This window comes from Vanrija albida, assembly GCF_041260175.1.
Source record: "Vanrija albida strain AlHP1 chromosome Unknown contig_2, whole genome shotgun sequence".
In the NCBI taxonomy this organism is placed as follows: Eukaryota; Fungi; Basidiomycota; class Tremellomycetes; order Trichosporonales; family Trichosporonaceae; genus Vanrija; species Vanrija albida.
This window is the reverse complement of record NW_027191421.1, coordinates 117300-132006: the sequence shown is the minus strand read 5'-3', so window position 1 is coordinate 132006 and position 14707 is coordinate 117300. Positions and strand designations below refer to the sequence as shown.

The 14707-nt window shown below is 61.4% G+C and overlaps 8 protein-coding genes across 8 annotated transcripts; 2 read left to right on the top strand and 6 right to left on the bottom strand.

Annotated features, from left to right (window-relative positions):
• Positions 1–307: 307 nt before the first annotated feature.
• On the bottom strand, positions 308–1588 carry Q8F55_001681 (uncharacterized protein; the record flags this gene model as incomplete). The annotated part of the gene is made up of 2 exons (XM_069350297.1): positions 308–691; positions 728–1588. The coding sequence occupies 2 exons, from the start codon at positions 1586–1588 to the stop codon at positions 308–310; spliced, it is 1245 nt and encodes a 414-aa protein (XP_069210683.1).
• A 316-nt stretch (positions 1589–1904) lies between these two features.
• Positions 1905–2686, bottom strand: Q8F55_001680 (uncharacterized protein; the record flags this gene model as incomplete). Its single annotated transcript, XM_069350296.1, has 2 exons — positions 1905–2324; positions 2360–2686. The coding sequence occupies 2 exons, from the start codon at positions 2684–2686 to the stop codon at positions 1905–1907; spliced, it is 747 nt and encodes a 248-aa protein (XP_069210682.1).
• Positions 2687–3677: 991 nt separating this feature from the next.
• Q8F55_001679 (uncharacterized protein) lies at positions 3678–4239 on the bottom strand (the record flags this gene model as incomplete). The annotated part of the gene is made up of 2 exons (XM_069350295.1): positions 3678–4132; positions 4182–4239. 2 exons carry the CDS (start codon positions 4237–4239, stop codon positions 3678–3680), a joined length of 513 nt encoding a protein of 170 aa, XP_069210681.1.
• Positions 4240–4509: 270 nt separating this feature from the next.
• Positions 4510–5560, bottom strand: Q8F55_001678 (uncharacterized protein; the record flags this gene model as incomplete). Its single annotated transcript, XM_069350294.1, has 4 exons — positions 4510–4725; positions 4787–4866; positions 4909–5360; positions 5397–5560. 4 exons carry the CDS (start codon positions 5558–5560, stop codon positions 4510–4512), a joined length of 912 nt encoding a protein of 303 aa, XP_069210680.1.
• A 1069-nt stretch (positions 5561–6629) lies between these two features.
• Positions 6630–8574, top strand: Q8F55_001677 (uncharacterized protein; the record flags this gene model as incomplete). Its single annotated transcript, XM_069350293.1, has 13 exons — positions 6630–6768; positions 6808–6830; positions 6868–6898; positions 6945–7106; positions 7142–7221; positions 7271–7324; positions 7360–7489; positions 7525–7584; positions 7620–7959; positions 7996–8078; positions 8116–8232; positions 8276–8370; positions 8416–8574. 13 exons carry the CDS (start codon positions 6630–6632, stop codon positions 8572–8574), a joined length of 1473 nt encoding a protein of 490 aa, XP_069210679.1.
• Positions 8575–8863: 289 nt separating this feature from the next.
• On the bottom strand, positions 8864–9613 carry Q8F55_001676 (uncharacterized protein; the record flags this gene model as incomplete). The annotated part of the gene is made up of 2 exons (XM_069350292.1): positions 8864–9298; positions 9344–9613. The coding sequence occupies 2 exons, from the start codon at positions 9611–9613 to the stop codon at positions 8864–8866; spliced, it is 705 nt and encodes a 234-aa protein (XP_069210678.1).
• A 522-nt stretch (positions 9614–10135) lies between these two features.
• On the top strand, positions 10136–11938 carry Q8F55_001675 (uncharacterized protein; the record flags this gene model as incomplete). The annotated part of the gene is made up of 2 exons (XM_069350291.1): positions 10136–10381; positions 10415–11938. 2 exons carry the CDS (start codon positions 10136–10138, stop codon positions 11936–11938), a joined length of 1770 nt encoding a protein of 589 aa, XP_069210677.1.
• A 304-nt stretch (positions 11939–12242) lies between these two features.
• Q8F55_001674 (uncharacterized protein) lies at positions 12243–14032 on the bottom strand (the record flags this gene model as incomplete). The annotated part of the gene is made up of 5 exons (XM_069350290.1): positions 12243–12625; positions 12668–12824; positions 12863–12989; positions 13029–13505; positions 13557–14032. 5 exons carry the CDS (start codon positions 14030–14032, stop codon positions 12243–12245), a joined length of 1620 nt encoding a protein of 539 aa, XP_069210676.1.
• Positions 14033–14707: the final 675 nt, after the last annotated feature.

Genomic DNA, 14707 nt, shown 5'->3' with positions numbered 1-14707 from the left:
GCTTCAGTGATGGGAGACGATGGCGGTGAACATGAGGGGCGAGCTTGTGATGAGGGGCGAGGGTGTGATGTGGGGCGAGGTTGTGATGAGTCAGGCCTTGTTTACATAATTGATGGAAATTGGGTGTTTAATTGATGAAAATGATGAAAACAGTTCGTCACTGCCAACCTGTCCCGGGCACACCACCCTGGCAGTGACATGCGCTCGTTTATACACAGGGTATTTCCATGGTATGGGTGCTACAGGGGTATCGACGTATCATGTAGGTATTGCGGAAATGTAGGAATTGGGAAAGTGAAAAGCAGCTTCACGCAGTCGGAGACTCCCCACCCAGGAGCTCGCAGATGTCGGCATGGATCTTCTTCGTGCTCCAGTGCATGTGCTTATCACGGGCGCGGAGGTTCGCAATCGCGTGCTCGGTGTCGAAAGACAAAATCTCCTTGACGCTCAGCCTCCTGCTGGCGAGCACGGTGCCGAAGTTGATGGGGATGGGGAGTTCGAGGCGGAACATGAAGCGCATTAAGTTGACGCGGGCGGAGCGGAGGGTGTCCTCCATCTCGTAGATGAACTTGAGGGTACTGGTGCGACACGTGGTGCACTTCCAAAAGCGGAGGCGATTTACCATGATAAAGTTGCCCAGGTCGTTGGTGAAGCTGATGATGTTGTGGTACTTGTTGATCACGGTCGTGTTCTGCTGTCAGCGGCTGCGTGCTGGCCTGGGACGTACGATGTCATCGCGAGAGGGCTTGGCCTTTAGAGTTGGGCTGGTTGGGGTGGGAGGGATCGCCATGGCCCCGTCCACCTGATGAAGGGGGCGGACGGAGACCCGAGGCCCCCATCCGTTCAGCCACTCAGTGGAGGAGCACGGCTCAAAGAGGGGCATTTGCTTGTCGAGCGGGGGGTCTACGGTCGGCATGGGAGATACAGTAGTCGTAGAGTGTGCAGACATCTCTTGCTCCCACAGACCGCGCTTGCGGATGGTGTCAGGACGCAAGGGGCTCCAGGGCTTGCCGTTAAAAGGGCGGAGAGGGCTCCAAGTCTCGGCCTTGGGAACGATGCCGTAGTCCTTGGTCTCTGGGTGCGCGGCGTACATGCGGTCGAGAGCGTCGGGGGAGGTCGTTACATCGTGCATGGCAGAGTGCTTGGAGGGTCCTGCCTTCTTGACAGGCGTGTGCCAGTCATTCGCCGCTCCACCCGTCTGGGCGTGATGCTGGCAGGGGATTTCAGACCGAATGCCAGCCTCTCGGGCGGCCTGCTCGACCTGGCGCGCCATGGCCTGGACGATTTCCTCGTTGATGATCTCCGGGTCTGGATCGAAGCTGTCGCAGTGGCGGTAGGGCGCGTCGCTGCCGTCGGAGTTGCAATCGAAGTCGAAGGACTCGTCACCTCCCTCACTCGCAGTGCTGTTTGGGAGGTGGGTGTCCTCGCTCATGAAGCTGTCGCTGTTGAAACTGTCGTTGATGAAAGTGTACTCAACCGCGACCATGACCATGTCATCTTCGAGAAACGAGCTCATTTCCTCCTCGTACAACGAGCTGGTGTCGCCTGCGAGAAGGGGGACCATGTCGTCCTGGGGTCGGGGGCTCATGGTGCCGATGGGGTTTGTGGTGGTTAGGTTCGTGGTGGTTGGTAGCTGAGGGATGGGGGTGTTGGATGATAAAAAGAAGAAGAGAGAGAGAAGTGATGCAGCCATTGTACAGTATGTATCGATCTGAGATGACTGGCAGTGATGGCGACGAGACCTCTCCGGTCCTGTTTGGGTCTGGTGATGGGAGCATCCAGCAGGATGTTTGGGCGAAACTGAACACTTTTCATCAAATGTTGTGATCTGCATGCTCTGCGGCTACGGTCTATGTGTACAATCATTTGATAATTGCAATGCAGGACCGCGTCGTGGCACCAGCTCAAGTCGCAAGGGGATCCGCCCAGGTCACGCGGCGAGCAAGCTTCTGCTTTTGCTCCTCCTTGGAGAGGCAGTCCATGGCCTCCCAGATGATCTCCTTCATGCGGATGACCAGGTCGTTCCTGGTCACAAGGAGGTCCTCAGCAGCACGCTGCATGTCGTAGCGGAGGTAGCTGGCGAAGCTGGCCTTCTTAAAGAGAATGGGGCCGAGGGGCTGGGGGAGTGTGCACAGGTTGAAGTGGCACTCGTTGACGCCGCGACGAAGGCAGTCCACGGCAGCGTCAAGCGAGGCAATGTACTCCTTCCACTGGGCACGGGACTTGGAGGGGATCCAGAACTGGTGGCGAACGGCAAGGGAGAGGTGCTTCACACGGTCGCAGAAGTTGCGGATGTCGACTGTCTGCTCCGCGAGCGCCTTGGCCTGGAGGTTCAGCGCGGCGACGGTGGTAAACTTACAAGCTTCTCGCGGGGCGAGACCTGGAGGACAACCTGGAGGATAGAAGCAGGTGGAGCCTCATTGTGAAGCTGGAGCATGTCCCAGATGTAGTCCGCGAGCGCGGTGGTGTCACTGTGGCGGCGCTGGTGAACTGGCGCGTCGACTTCGGTCATGGTGGCGACGTTCACCGAGCGAGAGCGGGAGTGGGTCTTCTTATGCTTGGGGCAGGTGCACTCCTTCGGACCGCTGGCGCCACGGAGAGGCGAGGTGTTGAAGGGGGCGGTGCTGACGGCGTCGCGAGCCGCCATAGCCTTGAGCAGGTTGCGCGTGAGGGGGGAGTAGGCCATCGTCGAGGTGATACTCTGGGATAGCGGGATGTTGGTAGGAGGGAGTTGGAGTTCGCGTTAGCGATATTTATTCCATGGTTTTGGCTACTCGTACTTTGATGGGTGATGGGATTGCGAAGGCTATCGCGTTCTCGCCCCGGCCAAACAGAGGGCTGATGGGAATGGAGGCGCTGCAGATCGCCAGGCGTCCCAATCACTGGTGAAGGGGGATATTAGGGAAGGTGATTTCGGGGGCGACGAACCCGTCAGTCCATTTCGGAGGAGGCAGAGTAATCGGCGGAGCTACAAATCTATCGGGTAGGAGAGGCTATCGGGTAGGAGAGGCGCCCGAGTTCAGGATGACCTCGGCTTCTCACTGCCTCGAGAATGAACCGGGAGACCGTGTAGCATTGGCGACCCCTTGGTTGGAGGGTGATCCTTGTCTTGTGTACCATTATCGTGATTGTTGCTGCTGTCAGGACGATGCTGTGCGTTGGGGGAACGGGGATCCTGGGATGAGGAGCAGACTACATAGTGTTTCCTTCATCCATCGGGGAGCTGTGAACTGCTGTCAGTGAAAGGCGAAGCGTGGAGGAGGCGGGACATCGACCTTTGTACTGATGTTTGTTCCTGCGGCGCGGCCTTATTATTCAAGCAAGCGTTGTTGAGAGGAATCTATTATTCCACCATGTTGCTGTGTCGTCGAGGCGACCCCGCCTTGTGATGTCTCCGCCCGTTGTTTGTCCAACAATGACAATGGAGGGTCCTCCGTTCACTCGCAACCTGACATGTCAGTAGATTCTACTCTCAGGAGCCGCATCACTGGCCATCAGTGGCGGTCTGAATCCAAACAAGTTGTAGCCTGCTCAACAAGATGGATAAAAGGCGCATACATACAATCGCAGACGAACAGAGCAGCTTATATGTAGTGGCGGCGCGGCTTGCTAGGGGTTGAACCTCCTTCAACATACAAATAATACATAACGCAATGTAACAGGGTTCATCTCTATGTCTAGGTCATTGGGATAGCCGAGACCGAGACCTCGAGGACACGCGGCCACTTGGGCACGCTGTCGGGATAAACCACGTGGTGCCATAAACCACGGCGGGTGGGGTCGCCATTAACGACGTTGCACTGCTTGATGCGCAGAACCTGCGCAAACTCGTCGAGCTGAGCCTCGAGGAATGACCTGTTGTCCGTCTCGCACCAGAACCGGGCGATTTCAGCGTCTAGCTCGGAGTTGCCGGTAGGCATAATGTCGATGTTGAACTCGACTTCGGGGGAGTCAAGGATCTTCTTCTCAAGGTAGAGGATGATGTGCTCAGCCAGGCGGCTGTTCACCTGGGCGTTGATTGCGGAGTGGTCGCTAATGGCGCCATTGCCGTTGCCGCCTTCCTCGTCGAGGCTGCTGTCGGTTGCCTCCTCGTTACGGTCGTCGACCTCCTGCTCGACGTTGTTGTCGGCTTCTGTACATACGGTGAGCGACACGTTGTGAAAAGTGCAGTTCCCGCATACCCGAGTCAGTGTAGGCCGTAACGAGTCCCCACTGGTTGTGTCCGACGACGAAGGACATTGGGAGCGGCTGCTGTAGTGAGGTGAGGGGCGAAAGGCAAAAGAGACAGGACTGTGAGGTTCGGATCGCCATATGTATATCGCTTCAGAGCTGGAGAGGGTAGGTGCGATGGGGGTTGCAGGTGGAGAACTTGCTCCATCACGGCCCAACAACAAACACGGAGTGTTCTGGTTACTCTTATTGTACTTCGTGGAACCATCACTGTTCGGTGATGGCAGCCCATAACGTGCGCACTTGTCCACAACCTGTACCTTGCATCCATGCCACTCCCTATGCTGACAAGCTGTGCACAAACTGCTCCCGCCTCTTTTGCAACAATGCCGCGTTGGTGGAGAACTCAAAGTTGTGCGCACCGCCCGGGAGGAGCTCCTTGTCGAGGCGCTGCACTGCAGTGAACCGACTCGCAACCTCGTCAAAGATGGGCTGGGCTTGTTCGAGGGACTGCCAATGCAGCTCGATCTCAGCGGCCAAGAACTGGAGAGGCACCTGGGTGAGAGTCAGCTTTGTGGAGAATGCGAGGTCGGGAAGGCTGTCGAGCGGAACTCACATTGACTGCGGGCAGGATCTCATTGACAAACCGCTCGTAGGTCGCATTGTTCGTCCACTCGGTGAGCTCATGCTTGACAGCTGTACCTGTCAGAACACCTTCCCTTTCCCAACTAAACCCACCTCCCTCGAATATGCCCTCGAGCCGGGGCAGCTGGGCGACGTCGAAGAACTCTGGCGCCCCGAGGAACAGCTTCAAGTCCTGGGCCGTGGGCTCCGCGGCCACTGGTAACCTCTCGACGTTGTCGTCGGCGAAGACGCCTTCAAACAGCGACAGGTCAGGTCGGGTCTTTGCTGGGACGACGCCGAGGGCCGAGACGCCCCGGAGGTCGGGGAGGTTGTGTCCCTCGAGCGCGGCGAGGATGAGGGACGTCGCTGCGCCGAGCGAGTGGCCGATGAGGATCACGCCGGCCGATCCCTTGTGGTGGTTGGCGTATGCATCGTTGATGAGCTGCGTGTACAGCGGAGGCGTGGAGAAGACGGGGCTCGGCGTCCTGGGGATCGGGTTGCCCCCGTAGCCTGGCCGGTTGACGTTGAGCACGTTGTAGCCGAGCGCCGTGAAGTTGGCCGGAATGCTGCAAAGTCAGTCGCGCGGCAGGTCAGCGACTCACGAGTGCAGCTCGTTGTCAAAGTATGACGCGTTAGTGCCAGTGCCGTGGATCAGGACGAGCAGCGGCTTGGACGACGCGCTGGGGTCGTTCGCAGCGTGGAAGATGCCATGTGTCTTGGCCACCTCGTTCTCGGCGTGGATCGTGGTCTTGTTGCTGCTCGTCATTGTCGGAGGTCACACTTGCGGTCCACTACGCGCGGGGATGGCCGTTGAAAGCTTTATACAGCCTGCAACCTCCGAATAATGGTCTCGCCGCTGAAGTCGTCGCATGACGCAATCAGGTGTCCTTCTAGAACCCTTAGACCGACGCCGCCGGCCCGGCGTGCATGCATTCCTGTGCCGCAGCATGATATGAGGGATGGAGGGAAGTGGTCTGCGGCGAGCCGGCGAGTGGATTGTGGTGGTGACGTGCTACTCCGTGCTTATCCGAATAGATTGCCCATTTGCCTTTAACCGCGGCCATTTGCCTGTTACCCTCGTGCGACCAACAGACCCGGCCTGACACGGCGCCGAGACGGCGAATGTGGGTGGAGTCGGCACATGGCACGGCACTGGTCGACGGCCGCCGGGTCGAGGCAGAGGACGCGCATGTCGGCGTGCCTTGCATGGTGAGTTCGGGCCGCCTGATGGGGGATACTACTCAGCCCGATCGCGAGTCGCACTGCTGTGTCATTGTCACAAGGCCTTCGGAATCGATAAGCAGGGCCATGCTGTTGCCGATTTCTCACCCCCTCCCGGTTGAGCCCTCGGGCACGTCCACTCGCGATTAGAACGGCGGCGCTCCCGAAGCAGCGCGCCAAAAGTCAGACGCCGAGACGGCCGTGTCGAGACGAGCCGAGGAGACCTGAGTCTGGGTGGGGTGGGTGGGGGTCGTTGGTCAGGGCTGCCGACTTCAGGAACACTTTATCTGCCCGAATCTATTTCGCGCATGCTGCTGCGCCGTCTCGGTCTCGGCGAGCCAGCGGGCCGCAGTCGCGATCATGTGCATCGATGGCGTAGGCAGCGGATGCGCGAGGACTACAGCACGCTGAGCCATTGACATGCACGGATGATGGACGGTGAGTAGTGGTTGTTGGCAAGTGGAATCCATCGCGTCTTGGCACTGCCTGATCACGCGAACCTGCAGCTATTTTCAGAGTTTGTCATGTTTCTCCGCAGACTGGACCGCAGAGCTGGCCAGGTGATAAAACCATGCGGGGCAGCGTTAGTCGACCCCAAGCCCCATCAACCAACCATGCCGTCGCTGTTGCGCAGAATCGAGGCCATCGTCTGGAGCCCGCCGCCCGAGGACCCCGCCGAGCGCAAGCTACTGTTCAAGCTCGACGTGGTGATCCTCTCGTTCACCTGCCTGGCGTACTTTGTCCTTGCCCTCGGTGAGTTGAGGTAATGGAGACAGCTCACTAATGCCTCAGATGTGAACAACTTGATCAATGCCGTGGGTACGAGATGCACCACTGCAGCTAACCCCCCAGTATGTCTCTGGGATGGCTGAGGATGTCGGATGTGAGTGTCAAGCTCGTACGACGGGGACGTCACTGACCCTCGGCAGTCAAGGGCAGCCAGCTCACCCTGGCCGGCTCGTGCTGGACAGCAGGCTATCTCGTCGGCCAGTGGCCCGCAGCTATCGCCCTGTCGTCGAACCGGATCCCCGTCCGCTTCACCTTCTTCACCTGCATGATTGTCTGGGCGGTGTGCACCCTCGGTCTCGCCTGTAGGTCGCCACCAGTCTGCTTATCTGACAGCCAGTCGTCAAGAATGTGCACCAGGTGTATGCCCTGCGCTTCGTTCAGGCCCTGTTCGAGGCGGCGGTCTTCTCCGGATCTCACGTGAGTTTCCTGCACCCTGATATTGTATCGCGTCTAACCATTCCCCCAGTACATCTACGGCTCGTGGTACAAGGAGGTCGAGCTCGGCGCGAGGACTGCGATCGTACGTCCCCCTGCTGGTGACCGTCCTGACCCCAGTTCGTCGCGTCGGCCAACGTCGGCGGCCTGTTCAGCGGCGTGATGCAGGGTGCGATTCTCGAGGGTCTCGCCGGCAGGAACGGCCTCAAGGGCTGGCAGTGGCTCTTCATCCTGGATTTCATCATCACCGGTGGGTGCGAGCCTCGGGGTGTTGCTGATACCCAGTCCCGGTCGCCTTCTACGGGCTCATCTTCTTCCCCGACACGCCCCAGACGACCAAGGCTTGTGAGTCCGGCCCTGGAGACCTAACTCACGCCCAGTTTGGCTGTCGGCCGACGAGCGCGGGCTCGCCGTGTCCCGCCTCGGCTCCAAGGAGGCCGTCCAGCTCTCGTGGCCAGTGTTCCGCAGGGCCATCCGCAAGATTGTCACCGACTGGCGCTGGTACATGTTCTCGGCACTCTTCGCCGTCAGCGCTACGAGTTATGAGAAGACTGGCGTGTACGGCGAGTTTACTTTCTGGCTCAAGAGCACGGGACGGTACACGCTCCAGCAGGTCAACTACTACCCCTCGATTTTCACGACGGTCGCCATTGTGTCGACATATGTCTTGACCATCGTCAGCACGTTGACGGGCAGCCGGGCCATAATCAACCCTATCATGTGGGTGGAGCGCGGGTTCGACGACTGACAGTGCAGGTTCCTCGCCGTCTTCATCTCGTCGGTCATGCTGCTGGTCTGGAACATCGGTGACGGTGGTCACTGGTTCGCATACCTCATCGGTGAGTGAACGCCCGAGCTCAAATCTCACCCTCCCAGCTGGCTTTGGCTACGCTGGACAGTCGACAAACTTTGCCTGGGCCAACACCATGTGCCAGGACGACGACATCCTGCGCGCCGTGACGCTGTACTCGATGAACCTGTTCAGCAACGTTTGTGAGTACCGAGGCTAGTCTCTTTGGTTCGAGCTGACCGCCAGGGAACCTCTGGTATGCCATTGCCCTCTGGCCCCAGGCTTCGGCTCCGCGGTTCCGCAACGGCCAGATTGCCACCATCGCGACTGGTGTGGCGTCGGTGAGTGGCTGCCTCCATGTGTTCCGGACCCAACTGACACCCCAGCTCGTCATCACGGCGGGTATCGTGTACCTGTCGCGCAAGTTCCCGCGAGGCGATGCGGCGGGCAAGGAGGGCGGCGCACCCCGCGACGTGGAAGAGGTCGAGGACAAGCCTAAGCTGCCCTCGGACGCCGGCGATGTCCCGGTTCTCGCCCACAGTTGAATGACCTCGGGTCTGGTTAGGTAGGACAAGGCTGTTGTTCGCTAGACCTTGCGATAGAATCAAGATTCAGTACAGGACATGGCTTTTTGGTGGAAAGTTCTTTGTTAGCAAAGAATGGGTGGAAGACAACGGCGCCAACACGAGAACAAACTTGCCCCAAGTGCTGAACAATGTACTAATGCATAAGACTGAACGGGGTATCGATGATGGGGTGCAGAGGCGATGGTATAGTTCGAGGGAATATAGGAGTGACTGGGTATTGTATTCTAACACTGCTGGCAACTACATTTCAACATTGCTGCTGAGCCCGGGAGGTGAGGTCGACTGAGAAGCGGCGCTCACGGGCACGAGAGGCCAGGTACGCCGTCACCTCGTCGTTGAGGACGTAAAAGTTAGCCGCCAGGACGTCAGTGTGCTCGCCGACCATGGTGGTGTGGGCCTTGATGTCGAGGCGCAGTGCTTTCCAGCGGGAGCACTTCTCTGCCTTGTATCCGAGGAGCGCGCGCACCTTGGGGTTGTGAGACGGGTTGCCATCACCTCCGATAGTGCGAAGAAGCTCTGTCACCTTATCGTAGAAGATGGCGAGCTCGGAGCCAAGCGCCACGAGGATGCTCCCACCGCGGCCCAGCCGGTACCACGAGCGCATGCGGTGGGCGGTGCGGATGGACTTGAGCGTGGCCTGGAGGCGCTCGATCTCGCTGCGCATGTCTGCAAGCCTCTGGGTCTTGGAGAGAGTCAGCTACACCGCAGGTGTTGGGTGGGGACGTACGAGCTGCTGCTGGGTGCGGTCAACGCGGGGAACGGGGCGGGACGCGGGGGCCGTGCGGCGGTGGACCTCCCGGAGCTGGCTCATCATACGGGCAGAGTGCACGTCGGGGAGGTTGGAGTAGGAGAGTGGCCTGCCCTCGTGCAGAGCGAGGAGCTCCTCGTGCTCCAGTGCGTCGAGGAACGGGACGCGCTCGGCGAGCGTGGCGCTGCTTACCGTGCGGAGGGAACGGAGGTCCCTAGTCGGCGAGGTAGGGATGACTGGGGTGGTCATTGCGCTGGTGTGGGTGTGGAGGAAGAGTGAGTTGAGGTTGGTTATGGTAATGAGCGAGAGTCGAGAAGTGTTTTTGAATGGGCGGAGGGACCGAGACTGATGGGACAGACAAGACAGCGCGCCGGTGATGTGTGGTGGGAGTACGACACAATGGGGAGAGGCGAATTCACACTCCCGCACTTGTTATCTGGCTGACGGTGACCTTCTAGCAGTGATATGTTGAGTAAAGACTTTTGTAGGTGCTCGCAGTTTGGTTGCATCGGCGCGCCGCGCACGGCGGACAAGGGACGCGTGTGGGTGTGTTGGCGGCGTGGTGCCACTCGTGTCACCCACCCTTCTCGCACCCTCGCCCACGCCCCGTCAGTCAACTTGCTGGCTGTTGGGCACACACACACACTCGGATGACCGTTCCCCATCCTCATAAACACTTGACATACTTCTCTTTCCTCACTTGACTTTACTCTCCACTATCCTTCTCTTCCTTCGCTTCACTTTACTCCTCACCACTCTCCACAGCAGAAAATGTGTGGCGACGGCGACGGCCACAACCACGCCAGCTCGTCGCGCACCCCAGCGACCGGCACCAGCGCGCCCCCTCGGGGCACTGTCCGCTCGCGCGACACGTCGACCTCCGGCGACGACCGCCCGGCCGCCAAGGCCAAGCGCCCCAAGCCCAGCGGCACGCCCACGGTCCGGGGCCTGTCCGCCGACGAGGTCGAGTTCGTCTGGTCCTTCCGCACCGGGCTCCGCCACCGCGTCATCAACATTGTGAGTTGAAGCACCGGGGTGGGCTGACCCCAGATCCGCGCCATGAAGGACAAGGGCAGGGACCACTTCGTCGCGCCCAGCCCGGCCGCGTGCAGCAACTGCAAGGCCCTCAACTGGCCGTGCGTCTCGCGCATTTCGGCCATCAACAAGTGGGGCTGTATCGGGTGCACGGGCATGGAGTGCAGCCACTCGAGCCTGAGCAACTTCAAGCACATGGCTGTTGGCAAGTCGCTCGCCGAGGTACGAGTCGCGGCCTACCGCTCCATCGACCCCGCGTTCGTCCCGGTCGAGACCCCGCCCAGGAACGGGAACTCGGTCCTCACCTTCTGGTCGGAGAAGGCGAAGGGCAAGATCGGGGACGACACGACCCCTGAGCAGGCGGCGGCGACGACGAGACCGCTCGAGGGAGTGGCGCGTCTCTCGCCCGTTCCCGAGTCGACCGCCGACTCGCCCGTCCCCGACGTCCCCGCCAACTCGCCCGTCCCCGACGTCCCCGCCAACTCGCCCGTCGACGAGGAGACTCCTGCGGGTGGGGAGGCTGAGGCTGTTGACGGCGAAGTGGGTCAGCCTGCCAACACGCAGGTGGCCCCGCGCCAGTCACTCTCCCCTGAGGCCCAGCCGGTCAACAACCACGCGGCTCCACGCCACTCCCCCGCGCCCCAGATCACCGGCGACGACCCCGACGCTGGCCATGAGCAGAACGCCAACTGGGAAGCCCTGCTTGAGGCCGTCGACACCGTCTCCGCCCCCAGCCCCGCCCCCAGCCCCGCCCCCAGCAGCAGCGGCGACACCAGCAGCGACGAATCAGTCGCCCTTGCGGACCAGCGCGTCGTCGATACCAGGCGTGTCATCGACACCAAGTTGTGGGCCACCTCCTCGAAGCGCACCGTGCCGTCCACCATCCGCCCGTCGCGTCCCAAGCGCGCCGGGAACCGCCCCACCGACCGTGGCGAGCAGCCTCCGCCCCCGCCCCCCGACGTCACCGCCCAGCTCGCCCTTCTCTCCAGCCGCGGCGAGTTCGCCAACATCAACCTCCGCGCGCGCGCGCTCGGCACTCGCACCTCCGACGACCCTGCGGCATCGTGGTACCACCTCTCGCCGTGCGCGGTCGACTGCGCCACCTGCTACGCCATCAAGCTGCGTCCGGCGCCCAAGTACACGCTCACCCCGCGCTCGGTGTGCATCTTCCTCACGCGTGTCCAGAGCCTCGACCACACGGTCATCAAGACCCTGTCGAACGTCGCGCGCAAGGGGCGCACAGAGGTACGCCAGACCCCCGTCCCGGCGTACCTGTATGAAGCGGCCATCCCGTGCGCCGGGTGCGACTTCGACGGCGGGCGCTGCCTCCACGCCGAGGTCAAGCTTGAGCGCGATGAGGAGGGCGTCCTCACCGCCCCCCTCTGCTGCGTCGGGTGCGAGGTTAAGGGCATCAAGTGTGGGTGGCCTGTTGGAGGCGGCCGGAACAGCCGCATTCGCGTCGCCGTGGGCGAGGAGCAGCACTTCCCCACGTCGCCGACCGGCGTGCTCGAGACCCTCGGCGCTATGGGGTGCCCGTAGGTGACGGTGGGGGCTGGAGCTGTGGGAGTATCCTTATGATTGTGTCTATCCTGGTCCTGTTCAATGTATGCATAGTTGTGACATCGACCATCCCAGAGGGCATGGCAATTGGGACGCATGCCGCTGCGTCATTAAGCGTGTGGAGAGGGGGCGGATGTCTTGTGCCGTGCCGAATCGCCCAAATTTAACATGCTCCTGGATACTGCCAGCTGGATCTGATCATAGTGACTGTGGCATACTATCTAGAGGTATGGAGGGCACGGATAGAGTCCAGATGCAGATACTGGCACTGACAAGCGACCGACTAGTTGAGCAAAAGCTGCGCCTTCTCGTTCTTGGGTGTACGACGCGTCGCGCCGCTCACTGCGCCCCCGGCCTCGCTCACACCGTCCGCCCACGACGGGTCATAAGACGGGGGGACGACGACCCTGCCGCCGTCCCGCTCCTGCTCGATCGTGCGGCCGACGGGTGGGCCGGCCTCCTCGCCGAGCGAGCTGTCCGAGTAGTGCGAGAGGCGGAAGTCGCTCTTGTACGTCCTGCCGCCTGACGAGCGGCGCGCGCGGTGCCCGCCCGCGACTGTCTGCGAGCCGCTCGAGAGCGCGTCGGCGGGTCGGTAGGGTGTGACGTATACCTGCTGGCGGGGCGCCGTGGTGGCGGGTGGGAGGAGCGCAGCTGATTGCGCTGGTGCTGGTGGTTAGCAGTAGGCATCGTCCGCGACCACAGGCTCACCTTGCTCGTTCCCCCGTGCCTCGTCGAGCTCGATCATGTCCACCCGGTTGCCGTTGCTGACCTCGAACTGCTGGAGGAGCACGCGCGTCTTGCGCTCGCGCCGCCGGAAGAACCAGATGATGAAGGCGATGAGCGCGAGGGCGACCAGGGTTCCAATCTGGGGACGTGAGCACGTCTCTCGAGGAGTGGACTCACGACTATGCCGACGATGGCGGCGATGGACAGTCTGGTGGAGCCGCCTCCGTTTCGGCCACCGCCGCCGGCACCGCCGTCGCCTCCGCCACCGGGCGTATCGGTGCCAGTGTCGTTTTTGGGGATGCCGCTGCCCCTGTGGGTTAGCTGAGCTAGACCACCGACTCACCCGCTAACCGTGACAAAGGTCACCCCCCACAGCTGCCATGTCGACAATAGATCCCCGCCACCCTGGTACTGCACCGAGAGGTTGTAGCGCGTGGCCGGGTCAACGGCGGCAAAGTACAGCACGTTGTCTTGCATCGTGCTGAAGTTCGGGTTCCAGGCGTTGAGCGTGAGGGCTTGGGTCCCAGACACTGGCGGTGGCGTCAGGGTCACGACGTACCCGCCGATGAGGTTGCCGACGGCGCCGATGAGTTGGACGACGGACGTGTTGGTCGGCAGCGTGAACGACATTGTCGCCCCCGCCGTGTTGGTCGTTAGCCGCGGGCCCGAGTGGACGCATGCACCGCCCGCTGCACTGCCCGCACAAAAGTCGGTCGAGTTGCCAGCAGGATACCACTGCGAGGCGATGGCGTCGAGGGACAGCGCAGGGTTCGGGGCCCCGTTCGAAAGGGCGGTGAGCGTGTTGGACTTGGTTTGCGCGCTGGGGCTGGTCAGCAGAAGCCGGTTGCGGTGCGGGTTGCGGTGTACTCACCCCAAGCTGCCGACGATGGTCGTGAGGACGGCGCTGTAGAACGACAGCGAGCCGTCCACGAGTGTGAGAGTGATGGTGTGCGCGCCGTATGGCAGCTTGCCGACGCCGAGTGGGACTGGGCCCGCGCCGCCCGCGGTTGTACCTGGCACGGTCGAGTTGGACAATGGGCGGCCATCGACAGTGAGCGTGACGCTCCCCTCGCCCGCGACGGAGAACGACGCGCCCGTTCCCGTGAAGGTGACGCCGACGATCGCGCCCTTTGTCGATGTGGTATGGCACGATGCCAAGCCGTAGCACGCCGGCGGGGGCAGCGCGTTCCATGTCGCCGAGTTGGGGAGCACTGGCGGCTTGTATGATATCATCGGCGACATGTCGGTCAGGGAGATGTTGTAGGACACGGCGTCTTGCGCCGTGGCGCCGCCGGCGAGCATGCCGAGGCCGAGCAAGAGGGGGGCAGCGCGGTACCGCGCGCACATGTTGGAGAATGGTATGATTCAGATGTGAGCAAGCATGATGATGAGAAGAAGTGAGTGCAGTCGCTGTGGGGGTCAGAGTTTACGCTCGAGGCTGTGCAGAGCGCACAATGTGCTGCAGCGTTGTCGGTGCGAGACGGTCAAAGCGAGACAACGATGGCGCGGAGCGACGCGAAGCGGCCATTCCGACCGGCCGCCGCCGCGTGGGCCGGTCGGTGGGCCGAGTGGCAGTCGCGTGGGTGCACGGACGTGGCGGGGGTGGGGCATAAACAATGCCGTGCATGCGGCGACTGAGTCTTGCGACGCGCATGTTGTTGTTGTGGTGATGCATAGGGCAATGCATCGTGGAAAGGCTGACGAGTGATGGCATGTGGCAAGCGCGGGGGCATGTGTGGTTGTTTGGCGCGCATCATGCTCACTGGCCATCATGGTGACTATGGGCGTGGAAACGTGATGAGGTGAAGCTGGCGACTGCGTCGGTTGTGCAGCCGTCATACCCACTCTGCATACAGCTGATGGACATGCACAAGGAAGGACATACACAAGGTGGAATGAGCAGCATCACCGTCGCAAACAATGGGACGTGGCGACGGACGCTGGCCGCTGGTGGGTGTGGCCAGTGGCCTGGGGGTTGAGTGATGGTGTGTGGCACGACGATATAAGCACACACTCTTCGCC